The sequence below is a fragment of the Oryzias latipes genome, chromosome 13 (assembly GCF_053564925.1).
Source record: "Oryzias latipes strain Hd-rR chromosome 13, Olatipes_Hd-rR_3.1".
Taxonomy (NCBI): domain Eukaryota; kingdom Metazoa; phylum Chordata; class Actinopteri; order Beloniformes; family Adrianichthyidae; genus Oryzias; species Oryzias latipes.
This window is the reverse complement of record NC_136249.1, coordinates 19,548,921-19,560,042: the sequence shown is the minus strand read 5'-3', so window position 1 is coordinate 19,560,042 and position 11,122 is coordinate 19,548,921. Positions and strand designations below refer to the sequence as shown.

General features: G+C 44.1%; 2 protein-coding genes across 4 annotated transcripts; one reads left to right on the top strand and one right to left on the bottom strand.

Annotated features, from left to right (window-relative positions):
* The first annotated feature begins 440 nt into the window (after nucleotides 1–440).
* Nucleotides 441–10,743, top strand: scarf1 (scavenger receptor class F, member 1). 2 transcript variants are annotated; one of them, XM_011482605.4, is made up of 11 exons: nucleotides 441–649; nucleotides 1,015–1,076; nucleotides 1,173–1,274; nucleotides 2,140–2,680; nucleotides 2,752–2,970; nucleotides 3,086–3,214; nucleotides 3,776–3,882; nucleotides 3,976–4,087; nucleotides 4,268–4,392; nucleotides 4,704–4,841; nucleotides 4,921–10,743. In XM_011482605.4, the coding sequence occupies exons 1-11, from the start codon at nucleotides 552–554 to the stop codon at nucleotides 6,000–6,002; spliced, it is 2,715 nt and encodes a 904-aa protein (XP_011480907.3). In that variant the 5' UTR covers nucleotides 441–551; the 3' UTR covers nucleotides 6,003–10,743. The 2 variants fall into 2 exon arrangements, with proteins under 2 accessions (XP_011480907.3, XP_078786163.1); XM_078930037.1 differs by having other exon boundaries at nucleotides 442–649; nucleotides 3,776–3,886; nucleotides 3,980–4,087; nucleotides 4,921–6,841.
* Nucleotides 6,479–10,530, bottom strand: vtna (vitronectin a). 2 transcript variants are annotated; one of them, XM_011482606.4, is made up of 8 exons: nucleotides 10,405–10,525; nucleotides 9,692–9,811; nucleotides 9,183–9,596; nucleotides 8,939–9,078; nucleotides 8,698–8,854; nucleotides 8,441–8,593; nucleotides 7,866–8,366; nucleotides 6,479–6,953 (listed from the first exon to the last, which is right to left on the bottom strand). In XM_011482606.4, exons 1-8 carry the CDS (start codon nucleotides 10,460–10,462, stop codon nucleotides 6,832–6,834), a joined length of 1,665 nt encoding a protein of 554 aa, XP_011480908.1. In that variant the 5' UTR covers nucleotides 10,463–10,525; the 3' UTR covers nucleotides 6,479–6,831. The 2 variants fall into 2 exon arrangements, with proteins under 2 accessions (XP_011480908.1, XP_011480909.1); XM_011482607.4 differs by lacking the exon at nucleotides 9,692–9,811 and having other exon boundaries at nucleotides 10,405–10,530.
* Nucleotides 10,744–11,122: the final 379 nt, after the last annotated feature.

Below are 11,122 nucleotides of genomic sequence, written 5' to 3'. Positions count from 1 at the left end.
AACACTGAGAATGCAAAAAAAAACCTTGTTGGCGTTTCCCTTATTTAAGGAAAAAAGGAAAATATTTTCCCTTTTGGAGATGCAATCATGTTCCTTTTTGTTTTTGCCTTTCTCCGTTTGTATAGAGTGGTGAAAGATGTCTTCATTTCCCATATGACTTTCAGCCACAAATACGGGGAAAGTCTGAACACCCGAGGTGGTGTATTTGCACCGCCTATGTGTGCGTCGTGACTTTTTTCACGTTAGTGTGTGCGTGTCCATCTTTAAAAAGCTCCGTGTCTGGCTGAATAGAAGGAAGTGGCTCTGACTTCCCCAGGAAATGAGAGAGGAAACCCGAAGTTCTGACCCCTCTGGGTGCACCGGAGCCACAAGACGACTCACCGGACAGAGGGAGGGAGGGAGGGCAGGGTGGAGTTTGGACAAAGCAGAGATACTGCTTCTCATTGTGCCTCATTCAGAAACTGGAAGGGGTTGAGGCAACAAGTGAATTTAGAACCCAGGAAAACAGAAACGTTTGGTCTCAGATTTTTGGTACAAGCCTTTTCTGGAAGATGACCTTGATCCGAGCTCTGGCTGCTCTGCTCTGCTGCTGCTGGTCCTCGGCACTCATGTTGGATCCTGGTGGGAAGAACGTCTGTGAAGATGTCAGGTTTGTGTTATTTCTGCAATAACTCACACCTTTCAGCTCTTTTTTGTTCTCTGTTGAGAACAAAAGGATTCCTTGGGCCTCCTGAGGAAAAAGCGCATTGAAGCTTATAGCAAAGTTTTTACTTCAATAGGACAATCAAGATTCACATTTATTTGTGCTTATTTGAGTGCTTTATGATTTTTTATGTTTTAAAGCAAGGGTACATTTAAAAAAGGAGCTGAAATCAAATAAAACAAAGTTTAGTGATTCTATGCCAATCTAAATTTACATAAAGCGTTTGCTTCATATTCTTAATAACGTGTTCAGTTTCCTTTTGTCATTTTACAAATTTTTAAGGATTGCTTAATTATGTCAAATGTTTTAAGGGACCCGTCCAAACACGTGTGTTGCACTGGATGGCGTCAACAGGGAAAAGAGTGCACTATACGTGAGTTCAAGCATACAAGTTTCTGAATTTGTGACTATCCAGCCTTGATTTCTTTTGTTTTTACTGAGTTAAATGCTACCGTTCGTGTGTGTGCAGCTGTCTGCGAGGGGGAGCAGGCCTGTCTGAAGAATGAGATCTGTTTATTTCCTGGAGTTTGTCGTTGTCCAGCTGGCTTCTATGGAGCTCAGTGCAAAACACGTACGTTGCAACAAACAGCAGCTCAAATAATCCTCTTTACTATTGGTTTGATTGAAAAACTCACCCACAAGAACTTACTCAAAAAAAGAAATCAATAAATAGGACAGGTCACTTACATCTACAGGTCCTGAATATAAAGACCCACTCTGATGAAAATGGTGTTTTTGGTGTTTTTAACATGTTCTTGAGGCATTTTTCTCGTGATGGAGGACATATGGAAAATAAATTAGACCCAAGCCACAGTCTCCCTGCTCTGCTCCATTTTGATGCATCCACTTGCAGACAAATAGTCCCTACATCTTCATTTTCCTCATCTGAGCTGGCATTTGGATCAATACCGTGTGGCTGGATAGTTCCAAAATTGCTCGCCATTTTTGTTGCACCGCTAATATTAGGTTGGGGTTGTGAGGGGCTGTAGGCTAGTAGGAGAGCATGTAAAAGATGGATGATGGGAAGCGGGTGTTGGCTTACTCCTTGCCAACAGTCCCACCCACAACTGCAGAATTATGTCTTAGGCTAAAAACGGCATAATCAAAATAAAAGATCTCTGGAAACCCTTTTACAACAGATCAAAAGACCAACAGAGTGGGACTTTAAAACCATACTTTCCAGAGCTAAATTATAAAATCCAAGTTAGAACTCCCAAAGAGGACAGACAATTTAGTAATACTCTTAAAAGGACTAATTCTTTCTTACGTGTCTCCGGTTGAATGAAGAAAAAAGAGCTGCGATAAATCTAAAGAGATAGATCACAATTTCAGTCTGTAAATCGGATTTGAAGGTTAACTGAGAATGTCTGCCATTTGGTTTTAAGAACGACACTAACTTTGAAAATGCTTTGAACTAGTTTTTTTTGTTCCACCAGGCTGTCCTGGTGAGTTTTGGTCTTCAGACTGTCGTCAGGTGTGTCAGTGCTTCCCAAACGGCCGCTGTCATCCCAACACTGGCGTGTGCATTTGCAATCCAACCCGTTGGGGACCGCTCTGCCAAAATGTCTGCAAGTGCACTCGCAACGGCTACTGCCACCCCGTGGATGGGAACTGCACCTGTGATGCAGGCTGGTGGACTTCAACGTGCTTCAAACCATGCCAGTGTACCGCTGATGGATCTGAAGGCCTCAGCTGTGATCAGCTCACAGGCCAGTGTCACTGCCGCAGTGGATTCTGGGGGATGAAATGTCCCTTCAGGTGCAACTGCAACCAGTCTCCATGTGATCAGTGGACTGGTGAGTGTAAGTGTGAAGCAGGGTCGTGGGGACCCAGCTGTGACAGGAAGTGTAACTGTGACCTCACACACAGCCGCTGTGACCCTTCCACCGGTCAGTGCCTGTGCCACCCCGGGTACCAGGGCCTGTCATGCAATCAGCCCTGTGGACCTGGGAGGTATGGCAGTGGGTGTAAAATGAGGTAAGGTGTGGTGACAGGTGAACATGTGTTTTGGAGTGTTTTGACTCAATCTTTCAATCTCCTGCCTTCAGCTGTGGGTACTGTCAGGACAAAAAGCCATGCTCTGCCATGGACGGCACATGCATCGCCTGCGAGCCTGGCTGGAATGGTACGCGGTGTGACCACCCCTGCCCTCCTGGTTTTCATGGTTATGGCTGCCAAGAAAGGTGTCCACGATGCAGAAATAATGAACCCTGTGATAAAAGAACTGGGAATTGTGGGAAGTGTGACCCTGGATGGACTGGAGCCAGGTGGGTATGCAAATTTAGGTAAAGACAGAGATGAACTCTGAGGAGAGTTTAGGGTCAGACGGGAATCTGTTCTTCTATGATCGACCTCCTGACCTCCTTCTCAATCCTTGTCCAGGTGTGACAGGATCTGCCCAGACAAGACGTATGGAGACTCCTGCAGTTTCCTGTGTGGCCTTTGTGTCCACGGTACCTGCCATCATGTGACAGGAAGATGTGTCTGTCAACCAGGCTTTCAGGGGGAGAGGTGAGCTACTGGGAGGAGATGTTAATCCCTGCAGTGCTTTTACACGGACTCTCGTCCAATTTTATATTTGTTCTCATCACAGTTATGCAACAGTTTGTCTAACCCTTAAACACGTGTGCCCTTTTTTTAAGGACATTTATTAGCTATTTGAATATCCTCCTTAATCCTTGTTCTCATGTAGTGAGCGGCGAGCGCTCTCGCCTCGTAGCAGAAGGACCCGGTTCGAATCCCGACTTGCAACCTTTCTGCATGGAGTTTGTATGTTCTCCACGTGCATGCGGAGTGAGTGCTCGGTTTTCTCCTAGCACTCCGGCTTCCTCCCACTGCCCAAAAACATGCTTCCACAGGTTGATCGGTTACTCTAAATTGTCTGTTAAGTTTAGATATGAGTGTGTTTGGTTGTGTGTTGCCCTGTGATGGACTGGCGACCTTTCCAGGGTCCACCCTACCCCCTGTCCAACAGTGGCTGGATAAACTCCAGTGACCCCATGACCCTGAAAGGGATCAAGCAGTTTTAGAAAATGGATGAATGTTAATGTTGTGATTCATTTTCCTTTCCAGTTGTAACAGTAGCTGCAGTCCCTTGAAGTTTGGACTCAACTGTTCCTCTGTTTGTGAATGTGAGGAGGGAGTCCACTGCCATCCCATCACTGGAGCCTGCCCCAACAGTAGGTCTAATCATCACTTCATTCTGCCATCTGCGTGCATTGATTTGTGCACCCATGAGATGAAATGACTTGTCATTCTCCGTGGTTGGTCAGGTAGTCGAAGTGCTGTCCTCGCAGGCGTCTTGGTTCCTTTGCTGCTGCTGCTTCTTGCTGTTCTCTGCTGCTGTTTGTGTTGTGGAGGAGGTCCTGCTGTGGGCAAAGACAGGTCTGATTTTTTTGTACATCAAATGTGAAAGAACGATAATAACCCTGTGGAAGACTTCTAATTCCAGTACTACATTCACCAAATCACAACAAAACCCACCTAAGCTTAATATCTAACTTTCATGTTTAACCCATTTTAAAAAAAAGCTTTTCTGTTTCATGTACAACTGTTGAATTGCAGTGAGGCTGTGGCCGATGGAGGATGGGTGGTTCGCATGAAATATCACGTCTACAGTGTCCTGGCAAACATTGGTGCTGCCCTACCGTGTGCCTCCAACTGGTCCTCTGGACTGCCGCGGGTCACTGGTCAGTACACCTCAGGGTTTTACAGCATGATTTCTTCAAGAACATGTAAAAGCATGAGCCACATATTCTAGCACACTTGACTCGTTCTTCAGGAGATCGGCTCCTTTAAGTCTCCACTATCTCTTAAAGGTGAATCATAAACTCAGCATGGGTCGAGTCAGCTGCTGAAGGAAACTCAAAGTTCATGTACTCGGCTGTTTATCAGCCGCTTTTCACTTTAACACTTAAATCACCTTAGGTATAAAAAATATGTCTTAGAAATAAGGTGAGCAGTGTTTTACAATTAATTATCTTGGACTTTGTGTGCACAGTGTCTCATCATGACCCGGAGCTGACTTTTAACCATAGCTTCATTGAACCTCCTTCATCAAACTGGATGACCGAGGGGTCGTCCTTTGAAAGTGATGAAGAGGAGGGAGAAGCTCTCTACTGTGTCCCACCAAGAGAAGGTAGAAATGCTATTACCTGAATTGATATTTTTCAACAGGAAGTAAAACCTCTACTTTTCTCAATCTCTGTTTCTGTCAGACATCCCAGCTGTGGCGGGCGGTGAGTTCCAGGAGATGAGCTCCAAGTGTAACATGTTCTTGGACCCATCAGGGTTCAGCACAGAGGACATCTCCTCCTCCTTCAACATCCCCCGCACCTCCAGCATCGCCAAGTCCAAACGCCCATCCGTCTCCTTCGCGGAAGGCACCCGCTTCAGCCCTAAAGAGAGGCGGGGTTCTGGTCAGGACCCTGGCGCTCTTCCTCGTAGCAAAGCAAAGTCACCCTGGGGGGCTCTGATGCTTTCTACCCTCCAGGGGAGCTCAGCTCAAACTGGAGAGGAGGATGAGGAGAGGGAAGGTGGTGTGGACGTGCAACTTTCCAACAATCAGGAGTCCAGCCGTGAGGCAGTGGACCAGGAAGTAGACAGAACCCCATCTCAAGCCTGTCTGCAGGTTCCTGGGCCATCAGGGCGAAGAAGAACTATGTCCAACACTGCTGCCCAAAAAGAGAGTCAGCTGACAACCTCTGCCGTGGAGGATGCTTCCTCCCAGAAGGTCACCACAGTGTATGTGACTCTGGGTAAGGCTGGCAAGATCCTATCAAAGACAGAATCTGGCTCTGAGGGCCGTGTTCAGGCCATGCTCCGAAGACTCGGCAGCATTCAGAGACACAGAGAGCAGGAGTCTGGCAAGCCCAAGTCAAAGGTGGTTGAAGGCATCACTAAACCACCCAGAAGGAAGCTAGGAGCTCGGGTAACTCTGTGGGAGCAGAGAGGGCCGCCTGCAGGGGGGGTTGGCATAGTTCAGGAAGCCAGGGGGATGCAGTCGTCTTCTGACTCTGCTGACACTCCAGGAACTGATCACTCTCCACCAGCAGGGGGAGAAACTCCACCATCTGTTTTGAAGGTGGTGGCAGAGGTGGCACAAGCTGACTCCAGGTCAGATCCTAGAACTGAGGAGGACTTAGAGTGGGGAGGAGAAGCAAGCGGGACACAAACTGAGAGCAGCTACCAAACCGTGGGACCAGCAGGTAACCCCACTGAGATCACCAACATGAAAGGCGCAGTTTTCCATGTGGACTATGAACCCTGCTATGAAAACATCTTCATGAAGCAGTCATAACATCTGGGAGAAAAATATCAGCAGATCCAACTGAGAAACTATTCTTCCTGTTCTGACATTGAAATTATGCAGGAAGGAGAAAACTACTGGTAAACTAAAAATATCAATTTTTTATGAAAGTTAATAATGTGAATAATGTTGCATTTATTTTACAATACATACTAAAATACTAAAGAAATTCTGGCTTAAAGATAAAAATAAGAAAGAGAACCTAACAGTATGAGGCACTGTAAAATGTATTTCAGTGACACATGGCACAAGCTTTTATTTTGGAGACAATCATCCTCTGACTTTAGTGGAGAAGACACATGCACCATGTGACGGTCCTGGGTTTGGTAGGTCTTTGTCCTGGTAAAATAATTTTTTGATGTACTTTCTCAATGTATGTGTACCTTTTTTTTCTATCCATTACTAGAACATGTACCTCCTGACACCAGACAACACTACTGTTAAAAAACAAAACTACAATTCTGGTCTTTGTTTAGTCATCAATTGTTTTTTTATTCACTATGTTAATATATATAACAAAAAATGGCTACACAAGAAGTTTGAGAGAATCAGCATTCAGAACTCAAAACAGATAAGGTTTTTAGTGCCAGAAGTGTCCCCCCCCCCCCCCCCCCCCCACTGCTGCTGTGTTTAATGAAGTTGCCCAACTGAGGTTAAAAAGCAGGAGATAACTGCTCAGAAAACCAGCTGCCTGAACTTTGATTTCTGTTGTTTGCAGACGCTGATGAGGAGCTGCTTTTGTGTTAGTAGAAACATGTTTGGCCTTCTTTGTAGAGCACTACATTGTTGAAAAAAATGACAGACAAATAAAAAAACTCGACTACTTCCTCTCCAGTTCAGGGGTGTCTGAACAGCCCAGCCAGTATTTGGCAATGGATCTGGGGTACGGCGGCATGGCAGGATCAACTCTTTTAGTGCTGAGGTCGACTCGGAAGTATTTATCTGGAGAAGACAAATCAGGCAGTTACTAATGTACAGTTGTCCACACATCAATATACTAGTGGGTTAAAACCTTTGGTTTTTTTACTGGATTTGCCTGTTTGTCATGTGAATGGATGTGCAACATGTGAACTGAATTACTATAATGAGTCTGCTGTGGTGAGACGGAGGAAGCTGAATGATCACATTAGCTGCTGTTTTCTCTTGCAGCCATTCTGACCTTTACAGTTTCAAAAGTCAGCTTCTTCATTAGACTGTCTGAGCTAGTTTTTTCTTTTGAAATAATTTTGTGTTGATAGCGGAGCCTTTTAGCTTGATACTTCAGGTAAGTCGAGCATTTCATGGTTCTAGCACACATTTGGCATGGATGTATAAGCCCATTCGCCACAAGAAAAATCCAAATTGGCGACCTTTTGTAAAGATTGCAGCCATACACTAAATTGTTACAAAACTATTCAATGTGTGTTTGCACCAGTCTCAACAATATGGGTTGTTCATGCACAAAATGTAGTGTTTAAGCTTGAGGAGTACCTACACAATACTATTAAATGAACATTAAATATATGTTATAAATATTTTGAAATCTTTGATTTTCTTGTGGCTAACATGCTTTTCAGAAAGAGGGGATACTAAAGTACATCCGTGCCAAATTTGGTGCCTGTACCACAAAACGCACAATTATTTTAATGACCAGCTCCATTAAATTGAGAGCCCGCTGATCTCTTCACTGACTCCAGTTACTGAGTCTTTATCCTTAAGTCAGAAAGGGTTGATAATCTTTCGTTTTCTTCCTATCTTGTTTAATTTATTTCTTAAATACAGGCACTCAGATAGAGATAGATCTCATTTTTGTCGATTTCTAAATGCAATATTTTTGTTTTAGGTCTTTTCACATCTTAGACTAATCCTACCCACCTCCTTTAAAGAAGTAGACGTTCTGGATGGGCATGTCTGTTCGGAAGAATCTGTCGTCTCTGGAGTCGTAGTTGCCTCTGTTGTTCTGGTTATAGACATCCCTGCGCCTGTCCTGGTCCCAGTCCTGATCCCAACGTCTGTCCCAGTCTCGTCCAAACCTCTCTTCCATTTCCATTCTTCTCTCTGCCAGTCTCAAACCCAGCTCCATCCCCCTCTCAGCAAACCCCTGACCCATGTTTATACCCCTCTCAGACATGGACCCCCAATTTGGTGAACGGTTTGACCTCCTCCGCCCCCATTGCCACCCATTCTGCTGGTACTGCCGGCCCCACTGCTGCCCCTGCTGTCGACCCCACTGCTGGTCTGGCTGGTAATTGTAGCGTCGTGGTATCAACCCCCGGGGGGTCACATAGATTCTTCCGGCCATGGCAGCATCTACTGGAGACTTGAGGCCTTTCCAGTCTTTGTTAATGAAGTGGTGCTTATCATGGTGTTGGGGCACTGGTGGAGACAGAAGTTAAAATGCATCCCTTGCTTCATTTCCAAACACACTCGTTTACATCTCCACTACTTACAGTCTGAGAAGAGCTCACTGAAGTACCGCTCAAAGTTGTTGTAGTACATGTCTGTGTAACGTCTGAACAGGGTGGATGGAGAGTGCTCAGAGATGATGGCACACTCCTCGTGAGATGGCTGGTGCAAGAACTCATACATGTAATACTGGTCCCCTGGACAGACCCACAGCATGAAAGTGTAACATGTTGAGACCCCTACTAGACCTAAAAGAATTTATTGACAATGAAAATTCGAGGAACAGGATTCATGGCTTTACCCTTGAAAAAGTAGACCTTCTCTTTCCCGTGGTGATGAGGAGCAGGCAGGGCAAAAGCTGCGTCCACGTGATCTGGAATTTTGTCAAAGCCAACACTAATATCTCGAGGATAATCATCATCCAGCACACCGTTGTCAAACCTCCAGTACTTGTTTCCCTGAATAAACATTTTCAGATAAACAGTAGCACATGTCTTTGGAAGTCACAAAGGTGTCAGACAGGCGGTGTCCTGTGCCCTCACCTTGAAGATGTAGGTCTTCCCCTGACAGTTGATGCGGGTAAAGGCTGCATCAATGGGCCCGCTGATGCCCCACACATCTTTTATTAACTTTGGATAACCAGGAAGCACTGACCTTTGGTTCAGCTCAAAAAAATACTCCCCTGGAAAACGTGCATGGCTATAAGACACACTGAATAAAAACTCTTGAAATCAGTTGAGTTTAGAAGAAAAAAATGTGAATCAGACTCACAAATGGGCCGCTTACCTCTGAAGGCATAGATGGAGCCATTTTTAAGTTGCATAAAGGAGTCAAAGGGCCTGCCGCTGCAGACCTCTGCGTCTGGGTCAGGGGCTTGCGTGGTGGCTGTTTTGGAAGGAACAGTGCTGGTCTCAGTAGTTGCGTTAGTCCCGGGAGCTTTGGTTGTGATGGCCACGTTGTCTGTGTTGGGAGAACGTGTAACTTTTTCATTTATCAGTCGTGAGGATCTGGTCATGTGAAGAGTGGCCTCTGGACGTTGATGAGGACTGTGGTTGGAGTCTGAGTGAGGCCATCGGCTGGGCTTTCGCTCACGACTCGGAACTGTGAAAGGCTGCTTTTCTGATGGTCTTTCGGCGGCTGGAGTGGTGCTTTCAAACACGTAGTCTTCATCCTCTGCAAAGTCAAACGTGTCGCCACGAGCTGAAGAGGACAAAAAGGACTGGAATCAAAATCCTTTTCTGGCTTCATGAGGATCTCAGCATGATTTTGAGGCGAAGAGCGACGCGGTTTCTTACTCATCATACCACAGATGGCCTCAAAGTCAAAGCAGCAGCTTTTGTAATACGTGCACATGGAGTCACACTGGCACTTCCTTTGAGAGTCAAAGCCGTTTTCACAGCGGTCCAAACAAGACTCTTGAGATAGAATCACGCAGTTTACTCACTTTTTCTGTTTATTTGAGAGAAATTTATTTTTTCAATTAAAGAAAATTTAAATTCAGCTACGGTTAACCTGGATTAAATGTTTACCAATTACAAGGAATTATAGTATTCATCATTGGATTATCTTTGGCTTCATAGATTTAATAACGGGAATAAAGATCACTTGGTTAATTACCTCAAAAGTTAGCTTTATTCTAAAGAGATTTCCTTTAATCATGACCATCAATTTAATGTGGCTATAAATGTGTTTAGATGCTGGTTAGATTGTTGTCTTAAGATGATGAAAATGCTACTGAACACATATCAGATTTTATTTCAACTTGATTTTGCTCTGTTGATCAGATTGTAGATGTGAAAAGAAAAGAAAAAATAGCGGAGACAGAAGATTTTGTGTAAATTAATACCCAATTAACTATTCAGTTAATAGCAGAGTTAGTAATTCTGTCTGCAGGATACACAAGATAACATTTCTGACAAGTTTGATTAGTCCCAGTGTTAAAATAATTACACTAAAAAGCCTTAAAGCTTCTAACAGAATTTTGATTGATTTTTGGTTTCATACTCACCGTCTTCTGCAAAAGCTCCGATGAGCAGAGCAGGCAGCAGGACGTCCCACAGCTTCATGTCGCCTCTGTTGTCAGCACACAGACTGAAAGTAATGATGGACCATGCGCTCAGTTATTGGAAACATGTGTCACTCACCCCTCTGCCCTTGTTTACTTTAAACTCATTCTTTTTGAGCCAATAAACACTGAGAGAGAGAGAGAAAACGAGATCAATGAGAAACAAAGTTGAATCTATGGCTTTCATTGCTGACCTCTTCTTTTGGCATGTTTTACAGAACTTGTATATTTTCAAATAACTTTTTTTTGTGTTTGAGCCAAAATAAATATTCTGTTTGAAATTAGCACACTATTTTAATCTTTATGAGATTTTGAATGTAACTTACAAAAGGAGGCACAAGTCATCTACAGTAACTAGCTGCTTTGTGACACTTAAGTTTCAGTAAAATTTTGGATATTCCTGAAATAAAATGAAAGTTTTCAAATCACATGAGCTCACTGATTCACACAGAAAGCAGATGATTTAATATGTTTGAATCAAAACCTTTTAATTTTTAAAAGAAAAAGTATTCCCTCTACAGATAAGTTGGACAGGATCCTCTTGGTGGACCAGTTCCTAATTTTGAAACAATTTGAAGATGCACAGGATTAAGGTTAAGAGTTGACGGAGTTTTGGGTTTCAAGCTGCTGAAGAGTAATCGGTTGTGTTTGTTGACTTTGC